General features: G+C 41.0%; 1 protein-coding gene across 1 annotated transcript in view; it reads left to right on the forward strand.

Moving 5' to 3' along the window:
- The window catches only part of KLHL1 (kelch like family member 1), a 474,742-nt gene that overhangs the window by 91,293 nt on the left and 364,388 nt on the right, over positions 1 to 19,061 (forward strand). Inside the window, exon 2 of the mRNA XM_019529810.1 lies at positions 16,574 to 16,756. Coding sequence (XP_019385355.1) covers positions 16,574 to 16,756 — 183 coding nt within the window. The remainder of the gene's footprint in view (positions 1 to 16,573; positions 16,757 to 19,061) is intronic.

Consider the following 19,061-nt stretch of genomic DNA (forward strand, 5'->3'; position numbering starts at 1 on the left):
TTGGATGCTTATCTTGCTGGGATCCTATGACCCCAGCTGACTTCCTGCCCTTTGGGCAGGGGGCTGGACTTGATGATCTCCTGAGGTCCCTTCCAGCCCTAATGTCTATGAAATCTATGAAATCTATGAAACTGGCAAGTTTCTCAAAAGATAAGCTAAGGAATAGTGAATTTGTACTTAAACTGCAAGAATTGTGTCAATATATTCTAATAGATATTTTGTGAGCAACTTTTAAACATAGGAAAAAATGAGGATGGACTTGTTTAAATCAGTTCATTAGATATCGTTGGAAGATATCGTTGGCTGCTGTTGGGGGCCTCACCTCGGGCAAAGTCCCAGGCATTGATGGGTTGCCCGCTGAATTTCATAACCAGACCTTTTGGCCTCTTCTCAGCCCCTGCCTCCTGCACATCTTTTGTGAGAGTCTCGTGGACCAGACCATGCCAGTTAGCTGTTGCCAAGCAGTTCTCACCCTCTGCCTAAGAAACGGGACCTTGGCTGCCACAAGAACTGGCGGCCAGTGCTCCTCCTGTGTGCTGATTACAAGATCTTGGCCAAGGCTTTGGCCATCTAGCTGCTCACTGTTAGGGTTTTGAACACCAGCCCTGAGCAGAGCTACTGTATGGTGGGCGGAACCATCCAGGACAATCTGTTTCTGCTTTGAGACCTGTTGACAGCTGCAGACCTCTTTAGTCTAAACATTGGGTTTATCTCCTTGGTCCAAGAGAAAGCCTTTGATTGGGTCAGCCATGACCACCTTTTTCAGACCCTAGAGGCCTTTGGCTTTGGGGCCATATTCACCTCTGCCCTCTGAGTCCTGTCCTGGGACATTTAATGGATTTCATAGATTTCTAGGGTTGGAAGGGACCTAGTCTCCTGACCCCCTGTCCCAGGCAGGAAAGAGTGCTAGGGTTAAGTAACCCCATCTAGGTGCTTGTTCAATCTGTTCCTACCAAAATCAGGTTTGGCAGGCCACCTGTCAGTCAGGCTGATGGCATATGCAGATGACATGAGTGTTTTCTTTAGCACCCATGGTGATTTCCAGTCCTTGGTTGACTATCAACACACATATGAGCATGCCTTTTTGGCTCATATAAAATGGACCAAGAGTGACACCCTACTTCTCAGTACTTGGGTCAGCCCCCTCCCCAGACTTGCCCGGGTGTCTTATTTGGCAGCGGGGGGGGGCCTCAAAATCCTGAGGGTGTTTCTTAGGCTGTTAGTCTTCTCTCCACAGAACTTGGAGGACCTTGGTGACAAGGTGAAAGCACACCTTCTTTGATAGCACTGGCATCTGTCCAGCCCCTCCTATTTTGGGTGGGTCCTCATTGTCAATAACCTGGCAGCTGCAATGTTGTGGCAATAGTGTGCCATGATGGACTCCTCTGCTGGACTTGCTCGAGAAGCTCCAGCAACTCCTTATGGATTTCATCTGGAATAGGAATCATTTGCTCCCCCAAGCTGTTATTTATCTGAGGAGGGCTAGGGCTTAGTGGACCTTGTGGGCAGGGTAGGTGACTTCTGCCTGTGGGCCCTTCAAAAGCTCCTGTACTGCGAGGACCCCCTCTCCTGGCAGCAGCTAGCTCATGTGTTTTTGCACCAGGTGGAGGCCTTAGTTTCGACTGGGAGCTTTTCCTTATGGATCCTATCCTCCTGGACTGGGGTGTCCTCCTGCCCTTCTACTGAAGCCTGGTGCAGTCCTGGTAGGCTGCCCCAGGCCAGGTGTCTGTGGTTTCCACAGTTGCTGCAGGAGCCCCTTGTCTATAACCCAGATCTACAATATGGGCTGCCAAGCCCCACTTCTAGCAGCCTTGTTGACTCCCTCATCTGGATGCATACTATCTGGCTGGGATACCTCCTTGATGTGGCCTGGTCAGACTGGTTGTCAGCCAAAGCTCTGGCTACCTACTTAGGCATGCGCTCGGTCTCCTGCACTGCCTGCTTCATAGGGGATGTGATGGCTATTTTCTCAGCAGATGCAGCAGGTGACCTGGAAGACCACTTCTGAGCATGGAGAGCCCTCCCTGCTGGGGATGTCCCAGGCAAGCCCTTTCTGCCACTGTCTGTTGTCTTGATTGTAGACAGTGACCTGAATGCCTGGCACCTTACTGGTCCTTCCCATGCCTCCTGAAAGCAGTACCAGGATCCACTTCAATACACTCCCCCAGAAGGCCGTGTATATGTGGGTGATTTGAGTCTGCCACACCCACATCCTTGCCACTCATTTTGGCATGATGTGGGGGAGGCATGTAGCAGTACCAGCACTCATGCTGGCCTGTCCTGCATGGTGCATACTTTATAACCCACCCATTGCTAAAAAAAAAAACGGTGACCTCCAGTGACAATTGTTACATTGGATACTGACTACCAGCACTCATCCACCACATGGACCCAGCTGTGTTGGTGGCCTGCCCCTTTTGTTTGGAGGAAGTTGAGGAGCATCTTCACCATGCATTCTTTTGAAGCCCTGGCTATTGCCACTGTTTGTTGCCCTCGGAGCTTTGCTTCAGGCACTAGACTTGGACCTCTCAGAGGCCTTCTACTTATTTTCTTTCCCATACCAGGCAGCCAATGGGGGTGTCATCTGCCTGGCCAATTTCTTATTTGGCCAGGCTAAGATGGCCACCATCAAGAGGTGCAGGAACTGGTTTGCCAGGGTCAGCTCAGACGACACCCTGAAGCTCTTCCTGATTTTGTTCTGGTTTCACTTGTTGCTGTCATTTGGGAATGCAGTCTTCCAGCAGATGATGCCCACCTTCCAGGCATGTCGGGCCATTCAGGGGGTGCTCTGCAGTGTTGAGAGTGGCTGCTTGGTCCTCATGCTGTGATACTGCTTGCCCTTTTCTGGGGTATCAGCAGGGGTCTGAGCGGACTGTTGTTGGACTAGCTGTTCTTGTTTTTTCAGACTGTGAGGTCAGGTCATTAAGGCCATAGCCCTAGGCTCTGTCTGTTGTACCTGGGCCCCTGTGTGGGCAGTGTTTGTTTGTTTGTTTGTTTTGTTACCCCCTTTTCCCCCTTAACAAACCTTTATAAAAAGTCAAAAGTCAAAGTCTTCCTTTCTTTCTTTCTTTGCACAAATCAGTACCAGTTCACAATTCTGCTCTTAATTTAGTCTTTATACACATAATACATTTCAGATGATGACATCCATAATTTCAGGTCAATAAAATATATTTGAATGTATAGTCATTTTAGTTAGAAATAAAATTACCAAGCAGTTTTTCATAATTTCAAAGAAAAGGCTAGTTTTCCTCCAGTGAATGATAGTGGCATTACTCAGTAGATGACTTAGGCTCTGAGATAAAATGGTATCTAGGTATGTGTACGTTCCACTGGGCTGTGCTAGGAAATGTGACTGTTAAAAATATTTCCTGACCACTTGCTTCTACTTCATGTGCATGGACTGCCAATAAATAAATAAATAATGTAACCACTTTTGGTGAGTACTCAGATCAATTCTCTGTCCTAAGCATGCCCAGGAGAGCAGTAAGAGATGACTTATGTGCATTTTCAGCACAGAACTTGTGTAAATAGTAGCAGGTGAGTCAGGAGGATGTTTTCATGGGGCTGCTCCCTACTGCCATAGTGCACCAGTGATTCTTAACCAAGATGCTGTGGCACCCTAGGATGCCTTGACATCCTTTCAAGGACCTTGTGGAGTGCCAAACAATATTGGCACTGTTAGACATGCAAACATGTTTCATAAGATAAATCCAGAGATTTCAAGTAGTAATCCAAAGTATTAAAAACATTATAACCCATTGCAGCACAAAATTGCTCTTGTTATTTTTTCTGTAGTCAAAAAATGGGTGAAAACTAAGAGCTGGCATTTTCTAAGGTGTGCCTTGAATGTAGTAAAGGATGACTTGAGTCCAAAAGGATTGAGAACCACTGATGTAGACATATACTTTGTTTACTGTATAATCCCATATAGACATTGATAATCATAGAAATAATAATAATAATAAAATAAACACTTGATAAAACTTGTTTGTGGAGGGGTTATCTTATATTCTTTGCAGGCTTTCTCATTCATTAACCAAACCCAAATTATTTCTACCTCCTAACACAGTTTCAGCACTCTACTGGTGTTGTCAGTAAGAGATCTTTTTTACTGTCCATCAGAAGAACGGTTTCTGAAAACTGATATTAGCTACCAATCCCAAATGTTCATTTTATTGCTTATAGGCAGATCAGGTACCAAGCACATGATCTGAATTTCTTTCTAGTACCTGGAAAGATAGCCTTGCCAGTTGCTTATATGTATTTTCTCTACAAAAAGTACTAAGGCAGATTATGCATAACAATATATATTCATTCTTAACTTCAGGTTTAAATTCAGTCAGTTTTTACAGTTAAGTTATAGAGTGTTGATACACTGAATTAAAAGATGGAGAACTTTTATAGCCTTTCTTGTCAGTATTTTTTTAAAATACAGAAAATCTTGGGGGTAGAATTTCAATCTGCAGTTGGCATAGCTCTGTGAGGTCAACGGTGGAGTGATAGCTTGTACTGATGAGGAGTGTCTGTCCCTTAGAGATGATACTGATGGAACGTTATGACTGAAGCACATATCGGCATAAACTCTTTGGATTCCTAGGGTTTAGTAGGAGCCTGGAAAAGATAGAGAAGGAACATTGGGCACCTTTTTTGGTTGCTGATGCTTCTATCCCTACTTTGTCTTCTTGCTACTCACAACAGTGTCTAAACTGTGTTTCAGTCTACTTAATCTCATGGTCGAACACCATAAGGAAAACCAGGGGGAATATCTCTATTCCACAAGAATCACGTTAAAATTTCCTAGTCAGTAGCTCCATTAACCCTGCTCTACAGTCTACTGCTATATGCTTCTAGCCCCCTTTTTTCACAAAACTGTAGTACGTATGCAACTAAAAACTATTCATATTATACAGAGGGGTAGAGTTAGGCCCCATATTTCATATGAGCTTTGACATATTCTCAGTGTTGAGCTGCTAACTGTACCACCTTAATCTTATTCTTTTTACATAATACTTTTCATGGTAAAATACAATGTGGTATATGACCCAAAAATTTAACCTGTATGTTAAGAAGTGTTTTCGAGGGTGGTTCTGTGAATAAAGTAAGATTTTTTTTTCCTTCAGTGTCAGTTAATTCAAATATTCATGTGCTGCAGAAGAATTACCAACCCCTTGACTGACTGTTAAGATTTTCCTGTTTTAAATAGTTGCTTGTTGTCAGGGGTTAAGACTGTAACTCAATAATTCCATATTTCTGTAGTAATAGAAAACAAGCTGTCCAAGATATATTGGCGTTGTATTTGTGCTGTGATGCAATGTGTATTTTCTTGCTTGGGATCCAGTTCTTCATTATCAAAGGGTTTTATGTGTCTGGATAGGTAGATATATGCTTGAGTAAGTAACATTCCTTAACCCCATCCCATGCACTACATACTATTTGAGATCTATATTTACTTGTGGCTACTCCTACGATCATAAAGGAAAATTATGGTTTATCCTAGATAGGCAAGGAAAGAAAGTTCTTTCTAAGTTTCCCTCAATTACCCTTCATAGATGTGTGGGAAGAAATACAATGGGAGAGTTAGAATTTGCCCTTTAGTTGAGGAACAGAAGTTACGCATAAACTGGTTTAAGTAATCAGAAACTGGTTTAAACCTGTAACAGAACAGAAATTCTGTGCACATAAACCAGTTTCAAATGGTGAAACTGGTTTAAGAGAAATGTCGTATTAGACTTAATTGATTTAGGTTAAACCAGTTTATAAAACTTCTGTCTGTCCCATACCCCTTACTGGTTCAAGTTAACTGTGCTCCAGAGAGCAGGGCTGGTTCCACCCCTCTGCTCCTTAGCTGGAGTGGTAAGGGCTGGTTCACTGGTCTCCCTGGCTGGCTCACTGCCCCCTCTTTGGCAAACCCTGGCTGTGGTCTGGGGGCCAGGAAGGAGAGTAAACTCTCCTTCGCCTGAGTATGGAATTGCCTTGCCCTGCTAAACTTACTGCTGGCCGTGACTGTGGACTACAAATCCCAAAGGCACCTGGAAGCAGGAAGAGGAAGTGATGAGCAACCTGCAGAGTCCTCCTGTTGTGATTGTGGATTGCAAATCCCAGAGACTTTGGGGGCAGCAGGAAGAGGAAGCAAACACACAGCCAAGCTGTGTTTAATGCTCACTTCAGAGAAAGAACTATTCTTGATTAAGCTTTTATGAATTCAGTGCCACTACTCTTTCCCCATGCACTCCTTTCTCAGCCTTTTTTATAAGGTGATGGTTGATAAGGTGCATGGTGACAGCCTGGAAGTTGCAAGTTTGAAGCCACAGCAGAAGCGCTCACAGTGTGGTCCTGTGAGATTCCAATGTAACTTCAAATTCTACTAAATATGTTATCAAAAGGACACAAAAGGAAGGAAAAACAGCACTTGCACATTGCGGAGTGCTATTTCATAGTATTATTAATAAGGGAGAATTGTTTAAGGGAAGAATAGGACAAAGGCATGGAGGGGTATTGAGTGGTGCAGAAAAGGTAGATTCAGCCAACTGAACAACTATTTAAGTTGTTCATAGATGTAGTAATGACTGTAGGTTGCTGTCCTACTCGTAATATTAGAATGTGGTTAAAAATCTCCCCACCTGTGTCTCCTACAAAAAAGCAGTAAGCTCTGGATTTGTATGGATGTGTAGAATCTCCATGACTTTAGAAAAGGACCATACTAGTGCTCAAATCAATTTTAAGAGGTATTATAACACTACTTTTCAGTGCAATGGGGTTTTCTGCTGAAAGTAGACGTCACAAATTTAATGTGTTCTGACTTGGAAAAATGAAACAGTAAGAAGTTTTAATTACATTTCATAGATATTAAATAAGGTTGCACACAGATATGGGAGTGAATCTGTTCATTTTTTTAGGAGAGTTTCTCATGGAAAGAATTAATAAATAATAATAAGCATGGATAGCTGCAAGAGTTTTTTTGGTATGTTTCTGCTGAAATGCACATGTGCCATCCAATGTTATGAGAAGGGATCTTGGTTTTCTCTGATAAAAAAATCTGGTTTTCAGATTAAAAATAGTAAGCCAAAATCCATGTTTCTGTGATTAAAATGAAACAATGCTATATACAGATATATAGCTGTAAATATTGTGGAGATATATATAGTAGAATATAGATTTATCTATATATACTGGTGTTTCATTTCAATCATGGAAACATGGACTTTGGGTTACCCTTTTATCCAAAACTTGGGGATTTTTTTTTATCAGAGAAAACCAGGATCCCAGGTTATAAACTAAGATTAAATGAAATGTGAGCATGCAGGACAATCTATAAAAAATAGGAGAATAGTCTACTATGTTGATCTAGAATATTCACAACTATTTCACTGGACCTATTTCACTATTTCTATTGGGACCACCTTGGATTAAAAAAATGGGATGGAAAACCACACCTAAAAACCGAATGCCTTATTACATATGGTTGTATACCAAAATCAATAGTACAGGTAATATTATTCCTACCATTTAAGATTATTCAAGCTGGAAGAAATTTTTAGACTGAGAGTAGAATTTGGTTTCATGTTTCTAAATTATATTATCAAATGCAATAACAAAACAAATAGTCCTTGGTAACTTAACTATATTATATTATAGCTTCCATCTATATTTTGTATGTCTGAATCATAGTTAGATAAACTGAAGAAATAATAAATTTAATAGAATTTATCAGCCGCCAAATGTTGTCATAATTTAAAGAGTTTTGCTGGTCAGAAGAAACTCGACTGCATTTGAGGTTAACTACAAACCATGGCCTAATCCTGCACCACTGACATTACATGTTCCTTCTGTGTTTTAGGAACATGACTTTCTGGTGGCTTTTCTTATGGTAGTTCAGACTTGAGAAAAATTGGACTAAGGGAAGAAACATTGTTACCACTACTTTAAAGGGAATTTTTTTGCATGATATAATGCCAGACCTCTAAAAGGAAGGGTATCAATGTGATTTACAATATTAATCACTTACACAAGTAATTAGGTTTACCTGCATAGGTCATATGAAGATTTGTTTTACTACATAGAGCTACTAAAATCCTTTATTATTGTCACCATGCCACCATCGTTACCCCTCCACCTCAGAATTTTATTTTGTCTTTCCAGTTCTATTTTTTAAATAAACTTTGAAACAAAATCACTAACCTGAAGATTGAAATGATATAAATATCAACTGAACATGAACCAAAAGTGAACCAAAAGTGTTCTCATAGAAAGGTCATAGAAATTCCCATATTTTGTGGGGGTCCAAACCTACTCTTTATCCCACCCTAGCCACTCCAGATGGAACTCAAAATATCTCTGTGGCTTGATATTATGAGGTCTGGTTCTCTGAATATCATGTCCTCTGCAGCCCTCAGCTTGGTTGACCATAGTCCTATTTCGACTTGTGCCTAATTCCAGTGGATACACCTTGACTGGGCTCAGAGCATCCCAGACACAACTGTCTCAGTTCCTCTTTTTTTAAGTAGTCTATTCCTAACACTCCTGGGTCAGTCTCTAGCATTCCACATCAATTAATCTAGTGCTGCTTGCTCAGGATCCACATCTAATGGTAAGTAGGTGCAGTCCACCACTAGGATCTCTGTTCCAAGTCAAACCCCACCCTAGGTAGTTCTACCCTTAGAAGGAGATCTTCATTTCTTTTTCCTACCAGGATCCTTAGCAGCCATTCCATCCTTAAATGTTATCAGAGTCCTTATGTAGGCACTCCTCTGAGTGAATACTTTTTAAGGTCGCTCCCACAGTGTTTCTCTGGCAGGGTCAGAAGTACCTGCTTGAAGGAACACTTGGCCACTTCTCCTCATAGCTTGCAGGGAATTGACCCTCTCTGACCCTCTCCAAGGCTGGAAATACCTCCTGGTGAACTTGCTTCTCCAATCCGGAGTGAAAGGCTGCTCCAGAAGTTTTGCTGCGGTATCTTTTTTTCTCCTCTTGTCTCCAGCTGCGGCCTTACCAGCTGATCATGCAGTGAGCTCTATTTACTTTCTTTTTCCCTCTCAATCAGTGCTTTCCACTTTCCCTTCCCTAGCCTGAGCAGTAGCCTGGTGAGTTGGGCATCTCAAGGGCTCCGTTTACTTTCTTTTACTCCTTCACAGCTACCCTGTATATTCAAGTCACTCACCAGATCATCCCCTTTGGTCAAGACCAAGTCTAGCAGAGTGTTACCTCTGGTTGGCCCATGCACAACCTGAGTCAGGTAGCGCTCTTGGATACAGGTCAGGAAGCACTGTGACCGATCCAACTTAGTCGAGTGTTCATCCCAAGCAATGTCTGGGTTATTGAAGTTGCCCATGATGACCATGCCCTGTGCACGCGTGGCCTCTGCCAGTTGTAGGAGAACTCCTGGTTGAGCTCCTCCCCCTGTCTTGGGGGTCTGCAGTATACACCTACAGTAAGGTCTCTTTCACTGCCTGCTGTCTTCCCCTCCTCCCTGTAGTTTGACCGAGAGGGTTTTGGGCCACTCTTCTTGGAAGCCAATGTTGGCCTCCAAGGAGGTATACTACTATCTTACAAAGAGAACTACACCTCCACCTTTCTTCCCTGCTGAGTCCCTTCTGTGCAAGGTGCAGCCATCAATGGCTACATTCCAATCATGTGACGAGTCCCACTAGGTCTCTGTGATCCCTACAAGATCTTAACACCCACTGGTGAGTAGGAGGGCTAGCTCCTCCTGCTTGTTCTCCATGCTTCATTTGTCCAGGAAGTGGGAGACCCAGTTTATATAACCCTTTTCCCAGAGGAGGCTTAAACCTACATCTCCCACTACATCCAAAAAGACTGCTGTTAATGACCCAGCCATAGGCTCCAGCCTGCCAAAAGCATCCTCCAACATTCTTGAAGATGACCTACTGGAGAGCCCATAAAGGAAGAAAGTATGTGCCAGAAGGAAGGAAGCCAGAGAGAGATGAGCAGTGCCTGGAAGAAAGGGAGCTCTAGGTTCTGATCTTGCTCTTGTTTGGAATGCTTTTGTATTATTTTTGTATTTACATCTGATAACACTGATAATCAGTAGGGGTAAGACTTGGGCCAAGACCTAGAGCCTTCTAATGCCCAACATAGGCTATTGGATTAAAAGCTGGCCTATACAAAATACATTTTGTATTTAATGGTGTTTTAAGGACTGAAGTAGAGTAGAACATAATTATACTTTTGGCCCCTGGAAGACATTACACTTAAGGCATGATTAACCACTCAATCACATCTTAACTAGTAACCTGGCTGATTTCCAGTGCACCTTAAATTGAAGTCATGACCAGTGCTGATCAGCTGATTGCTACTCCCAGCCTCAGAAGACCATTGCAGCCTTGAAGGCCCTGCATTCCCACAGCTGGGAGTGCTAGTCAGCTGAAAAACACTTCCAGCCATAGGAGTGTATCCGAGCCATTCAAAGCTCTGATGTGTTCCTTAAGTTGATAGTATCAATGAGATGACTAGTACTCCCAGCCTCAGAGTACACTGGAGCTCTTCAAGACTGGTGCACTCCCAAGACTAGGAGCACTGACAGGAGTATTGGCAATATGCTGCAATTGGTATCTGATCCTTGGTCCCACAATTATGTCTCTTGCTATATACATAAAGCATGGTAGGACACATGGTTGTTTGGATGGAGCATCAGATCCCATCCCACCTTAACTGAATGTTTATCAGCAGTCTAAATTATCTATATGTCCACTTTCACATGTAATAGGTAGAATACAATTTGGCCCTGGACATTTTGGATTGAAAATAGTCCATTGCAAATCTACCTATAAGTGTCACAAGCTGAACTTTTGGATTAAGATCTCTTTTTGATGTCCAGTCAGGAAAAATTCTTACTGGCAAATTTGTCCATGTTTTTAGTTAACAAGATCTCTTCAAAATGTGGTTGTAGATGGTCTGAAAAATCTCCTTTATGTAACTGGTTTAATGTAACAGGGGAAGTTTGTGGTTCAGCTAGGATTGCAGCACTTTCCATTGTGTCCTTTCTTGTGTCAACTCTGTTTTTATCTATTTATTATTGAATACTTGTATTTTATCAATAGCATGCTAGATATTTGCAGATAAGTATGAATGCAAGTCAATTCCATGCTCCAAATATTTTACAAGTGGAATAAATCTCACAAAAACCCCCCAACAGAATGGGTACCACTGAGAAGCAATTCCACTGAATGATGACAGGTTTTTTTCTGATTGGTTATATGATTTTTACAAGGCTTTTTCAAATTAAAGTTGGGTGTTTTGTTTTTATGATTAGTATCTTTCTATGGGGTAGAGACACTTTAATACGGTGGATGAGATGCATTTTTATTTACTTATTTAAGTGAATAATATTCTTAATTTGTTTGGTACATCTATGTAAAGAGCTAAATTAGTTTCATGCAGATTTTCTTTAGTCCCGTGGCTGGTGTAGTGATTTAATCTGGCCTTATGATGACAAAAGAGTGAATTAGGTTACAAGTTTGATCCCCAGAATAGTTCCTGGAGGAAAGTTCATTTTATATTAGACATTATGATTAAGCTGTAAGAGGGAAGCTGAGTTTATCAATTTGTTGGCTTATCTGCACTTGACAACACTTAAATAGGTATTGCAGTGTTTTGTTGCAATTTTATTTTACCCAATAACAATAAGGATTTTTGAAATAGATACTGAAAATACAGGGGTTTTTAATGTAACCACCTGAAGAGAACATTCTGAATGCTTCGTTTTTTGATTTAGTACTCTGGATAATTTGTCAATAAATAAATTGTTTAAACTATGGGTGGTACCTGTTGTTACAAATATAATTGCTGCATGGCTTTCATCACAACCAAAACTAAACAAAATCTTGCTGTCATTATAAGCAATGCTTCAGAAGCACAGTGAAGTCCATGCTCTCTTGCATCTTAACAAGTGATCACTGATAAGTGTGACAATTCTTGACAGCCTACTTTACGTTAGAAACAGCAATCTGACAGATTAATGAATGCTAAACACTCAATAAATAGTGGTTAGAAAAATTATCTGAAGACCTTTTTTGTTTACATTTGTGGAATATTTCTGACATCCATTGCTAGTTATAAATAATGAAATATTTTAATGAAAGAATTGCCCATATTTTTCTTCTAGGAGATAACTGGCAAAATCTGTAAGCATAGCATATTTTGTGCCAAATGAAACTTGTGTCAGATAATTGGATTTCCGGATGGCTGACCCTGTATAAATTTTAAAAAGTTAAATACAACTAGAAAAATATTTGTTCTAGTAACAATAGAAGGAGTTTGATGTTTCCTGATTTAAGAATTTCTAATTTGGTGCCTGGATTTCAGTACATCAAGAAGGAAGAATATTCCTATAAAGTAGGCAAAGTATACAAAAAGTATTATTTGCCTGTGTAAAGTGGTAGCCTTTCTCTATTCACTTTTTTTTGGGTTTTTTCAAGAGTATTAAAGCTCTTAGTTGCCCACAACAGGATTTACACTGTCTTTAGTTTCTAAGTACAAAACTGTGATCAGGCCATTTCACATGGGACACACAGTATATGGTAAATACACTTAAAAATGAAAATGACTGTGTGCTCAAGCAGGAAAACATATGCTAAGTGTGTTCATATTTTAGTAAATGTATGGTGAGAATTATTTCCAGATTATATTAAGAAACACATGTTCAGCTACTGCTGGACTGTTGCAGAGGGCCGTGAATCTTTTGGTAGGCATGAGACACTAAAGCTCAGTGTTACAGAATTGTAGCAACTAGAACAGTTCAGCACAACTTTAGAGATATCCCAACATTTTGCCATGGCTGCTTGGCATTCCATGTTCCAGGAACAAGCTGCTCCCAACAGCCCAAGCTCATGGTAGGGCCCAGTAGAGATGAGACAGCATCCAATAACAGGCCCACAGTCCCCTATTTTGTGTGGCACACTGTTGTGCCTCCTGGAAAAGGGCCAGCATGAAGTCCACGGAAACATCACAGCTCTCAAAGTAATGCCTTACCAGGCCAGGAGTTTGTGCCACCAAAGAACAGAATTCTGGTGGATTATAGCAGCCAGGGCAAGGATTTGCTCCGTTCTGCCACATGAAATCTAGAGGAAGCTTGTGGAAATCCAGTCCCATTTGAGACACTCAGTCAAGGATGAGTGTCCTTGCCAACGAGTAATTAGAATTCATATCCTCAGTGAGATGGTCAGCCAATTGGCACTTTCCTCTGCACTTGGTTGTTTCTGGCTGGGCTTGTTAAGGTTTATAGCAAACATTAGGATGCACCTGTTCAGAACACATTTTAACTTTAATGCTGAAAAACAATACACATACTTAACATATACTAAGTGGCCCGTGCAACATGGCCCGTTCATAAAATGACTGCTTTTTGGCTATCGAATCTGGAACTATCACAACTTGCTTGACACCTCCCTGGGTGCATCTACACATGCACTTTACTGGAGAGTTGACTGATTAGCTCTGCAGCAAAAAGTCACTGTCTATACATACACCAATATTAGGACTCCGTAAATTAATTAACTCTGCTGTAGGACAGTACTGTCCAAGACAAGTACTATACGATGGCGGAGTAATTTATACTGGCTCAATACATGTGTAGATAATGACTGGAAATGGCTGGGGCATGGGGGTGCTACAGTGTGGGGGCTGCCTGCTGCTTAGCCCTGCATCCTAGCATCTTCCTGTGGCTGGTGTAGTGATTTAATCACTATACCAGCCACAGTGTCCCAGCCAGCCCCTCCACCACCTGAAGCCATGAACTGGAGCCTTCAACCTGGAGCCCGGTGCAAACTGTACTGTAGTTTATTGTTCCATGCTAATTTCTTGTGTGGATGTACCCCCTTTCTACCTGAAATTTTCCATTAGTGTCTTCAGCACATGACCAGAATTCCTGGGGCCTAAGCAGCTAGGTATATAGCTCCTGCCCACATCTCCCTGAGATTTAAAATCTTGGCAGAGTATTACCAAAATCTTGTGAAAGACTAGTCTCATTCATGTGTTTGGAACATGTCTAAAACTCTCCAGCAGCATAGAATTCAGTGCAAAAGTAGTGACTATAGCAACTTTCTTTCAAAACAAATAAAAAATAAGAAGGATAAGAGGGTGATGCTGCCCATCTTATTCTATAATTGCTTAATAGTTAAGGCATACAACCGGGAAATGGCAGCCAGGATTCTATCCCTTCTTCAGCCTGAATAGATTGATACCCACATCTCACCTCTCAGGAGAATGTCCTAACCACCAGGTTTAGGCATGGTTGAGTGCTGACACCTTTCACCTCTCCCGCTGAAGCTGTGTCACTTTAAATAAAGGTTTTATGGGCTAAGAAGGAAAGTCAATGAGAGAAAGCTGGACGCTGTAGGCTAGTAGTTTGGGCACTCAGAGAGAAAGGCAGAAAAGTAGTCTTGATTGGTTTCCTATCCCCAGTCTCACAGTTGTTATTGTTTTTGTTTATAATAAATGTAAAATGTTCGAATAGCAATGGGTAGTGAGAACAGATAGTTTTTTTTCTTGATACATTCGGACAACTGTAGTTTAAGAACTGCATTTTCTCAGTCAAATCAATTTTCACTTTTCCCAGAAAGGCAAAATTGAAGAAAAGTGTCAACATATTTCTTTCCCCCACCCCTCTTTTTAATTTCCCATCGCATTTGTTTGGCTCTCCCTGACTGTCAGACTTCTTAGGAAACCTGTCAAGACTGGTTCTTCAGGGCCTTTGATCTTACACCATTATTTGTGCCTGTTGATAAAGAGGGTTCAAAACCCCACCACACCAACATAGGAGAATTTAACAGCTTTTATCAATACTTGTGTAAGTTACAAGTCAAGGGGGATCAGATATCTAGTCTCTCATAATGGCAGGATACTGACTTGTACAATCACAAGTTATCTCTGAGAACTGACTTTCAGGGTATTTGTGAGAGGATACTATGGTGCAAATTAACCCTGACCATGGGAATGGGTGGTTCAAACTGTTCCACATGTAATTTGTCCATATCCCTAGAATTGTCTGCAGGCATCCCTGTCCTATACGTGGGCTGCCAACCACCTCAAGGAGAAATACTGTGAAAACAAAATGTAGTGGGAATAACCTAGTCTGGCCTTTCCCTTGGTGATGATTTCACTATGGTAGGAGGATGAAGACTAACCTTGGACATTTGGAAAGGTGAAACTGCTTTGGTGAAATATAAGAATAATAGTTATTGTAAATAGGCACTTTAAATTTAAAGAATGCAATCAAATCAGAAATAAACAGGTTTATTTTTATTTATTTATTTTCATAATCCATTTTTCCTCCTGCATATACAGTTCTTTGATTTACTTAACTGATATTTGAAAGTTTTGCTGGCAGAGTGTTTTGCATTATTTTTTGAACTATTGATAATGCAATTGCAATATAACTGTCACAGGATTAAAAACTTGTGCTATCAAATATAACATTAATTTTGTCAATTAGTAATAATCACCCTGTGCTCTGTTTATTTTTTCTTTTAGTACAATATTTTATAAACCAAGATCATATTCATTTATACTGTCTTTAATATGCCAGGCTGAATTTTGCCTTGTATTACTCTGATGCTTGTCCTGTTGATTTAATAGGCCTGTATTGGTTTGGCTGAGGGGGACAGATTGATCAGTATATATACACAATTACTATTAACCCTGGATGTGTCAACCCATGGCTTTCATATCAAATAAAAAGTTAAAGAAATGAACTTTTTAATGTATCAGTGATTCTATTTTACTCAAGGCGTGCTTGCAAGTTGGCATATATGCAACAAGAATTTTTTAGCATTATGTTTCTTGTATGTAGGTCAGAGGCTGTGCCAGAACCTTAGGTCTGAAACTCCTCAAAACTTGGAAACCACTGTAGATCCCCATATAGATCCCTCAAATTCTGAAGCTTATGCTCACCTATCATTATTAACATTATTTTTTCCTAAGTATTTTGGGGGGTATTATAAGCTGTCACTGCACAGCATAAATTAATGGTAGCTTATATCACTTTTTAGTCTAATGTATTCTGGGATACTACTTATCAGTTTTGCTTTAGGCAAAATAATGAGTGTTTTAACATAACCCACTGAGGAAACTAAAACAAACAAAACAAGAACAAGAAAGATCTAAACTAGAGTTGGCACTGTGATAACAAATGTGCATATATGTAGTGTTAATTTCTAATGCGAAAAGATTTTTTTTTCATATTAGTATTGTAACTATAGCAGAAAATTATTTTTATGTAGTGTGCTCCATTTTGTGGCTAGAAGAACATTTTAGAACACAAAAGTGCAGAGAAATAGGGCTGTTTATTGAAGATAAACACGTACAAGTAACTTTAGTATAAGTATGCTGAACCCTTCTTTGACTATTGTTTTTTACAGGTAATTGAAAATATTATTTCATTTTCCCAGAGAAACACTTTTGGGTCTTTAAACTGATAAAATTTTGCCATCTTCTGCTTCCAGTGATAAAAATAGGGAAAAATACACTGATTTCTCTTAATCAGAGATCTGGAGGCTGTTAAGTATAGAGATTTGGAGACACTTCATCAACCCTACTATTTTTTTGTGGTTTACAGATTGTCAGCAGCCAGCCATCCTCTGTCACCTCCATGTGATATAGATTCCAGTAGCTCTGAGGAATTCTATCAGGCAGTACACCATGCTGAACAAACCTTTCGAAAAATGGAAAGCTACCTGAAGCAGCAGCAACTCTGTGATGTTATCCTTATTGCTGGGAACCGCAAAATACCTGCTCATAGGTAGGGGATAAAAAAAATAACCTTTAAACTTTTAAACTTGGGCCTGATTATCCACTGAGATACACCATGTGCAGTATTTTACAAAGTGCAAAATGGTTGTAAAACTACCAGTCTGATGAGTTAATATTTGACACACATACCACTTATTCTGCACAAGTGAAGCCAGCTATAAAGGTGATATTTGCAGATCAAATCCTTCGTATGTCTCTCCCATGTTAAGCAATATTCCTCTGGTTAACTTTTTTCATGTCAATTGCTGGCACTATATTTTCAGCTCCTGAGTACTCATCTGCCTAGGTGACTGGAAGGAAAACATCCAAAAAAGATTCTGAACAGCGACAGTGAACAGAGTACTTCTGAGCTCCTGATCTGTTCACATTTATGCTTCTGATAAATTATGGCAGATAGGTTTAGGAATTAAACAAAACAAAAGACTAGTTAAACCATAAAAATGATGCAGAATAACTCTGACTACCTAATATATTTGGGACCGCAAACTTAATAAGAGACAGTATGCATAAAAAAATCTCAATTTATTCACCATTCTTTGTGGTGCCAAAAAGATACAAAATAGCTAATAACGTGCTGTGCTAAATTAACACGAATGTTGCCTGCAAGTCAAGACAAGTAATTCTTCCTCTCTATTCAGACTGGGTTCAACTGGAATCCTACATCCAATTTTGGGCACTACACATAAAGAAAGACATGGAAAAATTATGAAAAGTCCAGCCTAGATCTTAGATTAGATGTCTAGGGAACATGATTCAGAAAGAAAGTTTGAAACATTCTTTAGATACTTGAAGGATGGCTATAAAGAGGAGTACATTAAGCTATTTCCTGTAGCTGCAGAGGACATATAAGAAATTATGTTTAAATCGCAACAAGGATAATTCAGCTTGATACCAAGAAGAACTGTCTAATTATAAGGATGGTTTAGTGTTGAAACATGACTAAGAGAGGTGTAAAATGCACATGTAGAATCTTCTCACCTGTGTCTTGGCGAGTCCTAAGAGCAGCTAAAACAAACATGTGCCTGAGGTGGTTTAGAAAGGTGTGATCCTGCCTTGGTAAGGGAGCTGGATGACTTGGACTTGAATGGGCTTGAGGGAAATCTGTTTTTTCTCTCCCTGCCCTGCCACTACCTGCTTGACAAGAGGAGAACAGGGGAAAAGGCCAGCTGAGTATAGGAAATTTTCAATTAACCTCAGGTATCATGAGCTTAGTTGAAGTTTTCCCACACCTTGCGCCCAGCTTAAAGGCTCAGGCAGCCCTGAATAAGGTTTGGGGACCTGGAATAAGGCAGGGGGATGAGGTCTGGTTTGGGAGGTGTCCTTGAAAGCAGCTGCCATGTAGGAACCAGACTGTTGAGCCCTCTCATCAGGCCCCTCCCTCCTAGGCTAGGATGGGACCATGGAAGACTTGGGGGCTAAAGCTGGGGGTCCCCTAACTCCCCTCCTCCCCCCCACCTGGGACAAAACTGTAGGGGGTTCATCAGTGTTTGTTGCAGGTGGCTAATCTTGCCAGCCTCCTCTTCCCTCTCCCTGTCCATGATGGAAATGTGAGACATCCTTCTCTCACCTCAGCATCCCCTCCCAGCCTGCACAACCCGCTTACCCCTAACCCTATCCTGGCTCTACCAGTCTTTCCCAGAGAGAGCAGTGTCAGGGGACTCACTGGAGTGGGTTGGCATGGGGCCAGCCAGTTCCCCAGGAACCAGCCATCTACTACCACCCACAATCACCAGCACTGTGGGCCAGCCACTGCATCATGCCTGAGTTTCCATGGACCCACAAATCACCTGGTTCTTACCTCTGCTCCTCCTGTCTGCTAGCCACCTGGCCCAAGACAGTCCTGCATTCCAGCCAGTATGACTCCTGCCACCTCTAACCCAACTTCTCCCACCCCAATCCCAGTCACTGTGACACATGTAAGATTTTGGTCCTTTATTTTTTTTATTCTTTTTTTTCAGTCCATTCTCTACTTCTCCTCCCACCCTCTTTACTTCAAATACTTTTTCAAGATTTCTCCCTTCTTACCTTCAGCTCTGGCTTGGCTTCTGTTACTAGGGAGGGAGGGAAGCCACAGACCCTATGGTGTTTTCTCCACCTTCAAGCTACATGCTACCTTCCCCATCACTTTTCTTTCCCAGAGAAGGAATAGAGTCCTAACTCCTGCTCACATCCCTGCTTGCCAGCTTCTTTAGTGGTAAATCATAGTTGTGCAGGCCTGTGACTACTCTGAAACTGTTCTAACTTTATGACTGTCTAATGTTCCACAGATTTAAAATGTTTTAAAGGTAACCTGT

The sequence above is a fragment of the Crocodylus porosus genome, unplaced genomic scaffold, assembly GCF_001723895.1.
Source record: "Crocodylus porosus isolate Cpor-Errol unplaced genomic scaffold, CroPor_comp1, whole genome shotgun sequence".
Taxonomy (NCBI): domain Eukaryota; kingdom Metazoa; phylum Chordata; order Crocodylia; family Crocodylidae; genus Crocodylus; species Crocodylus porosus.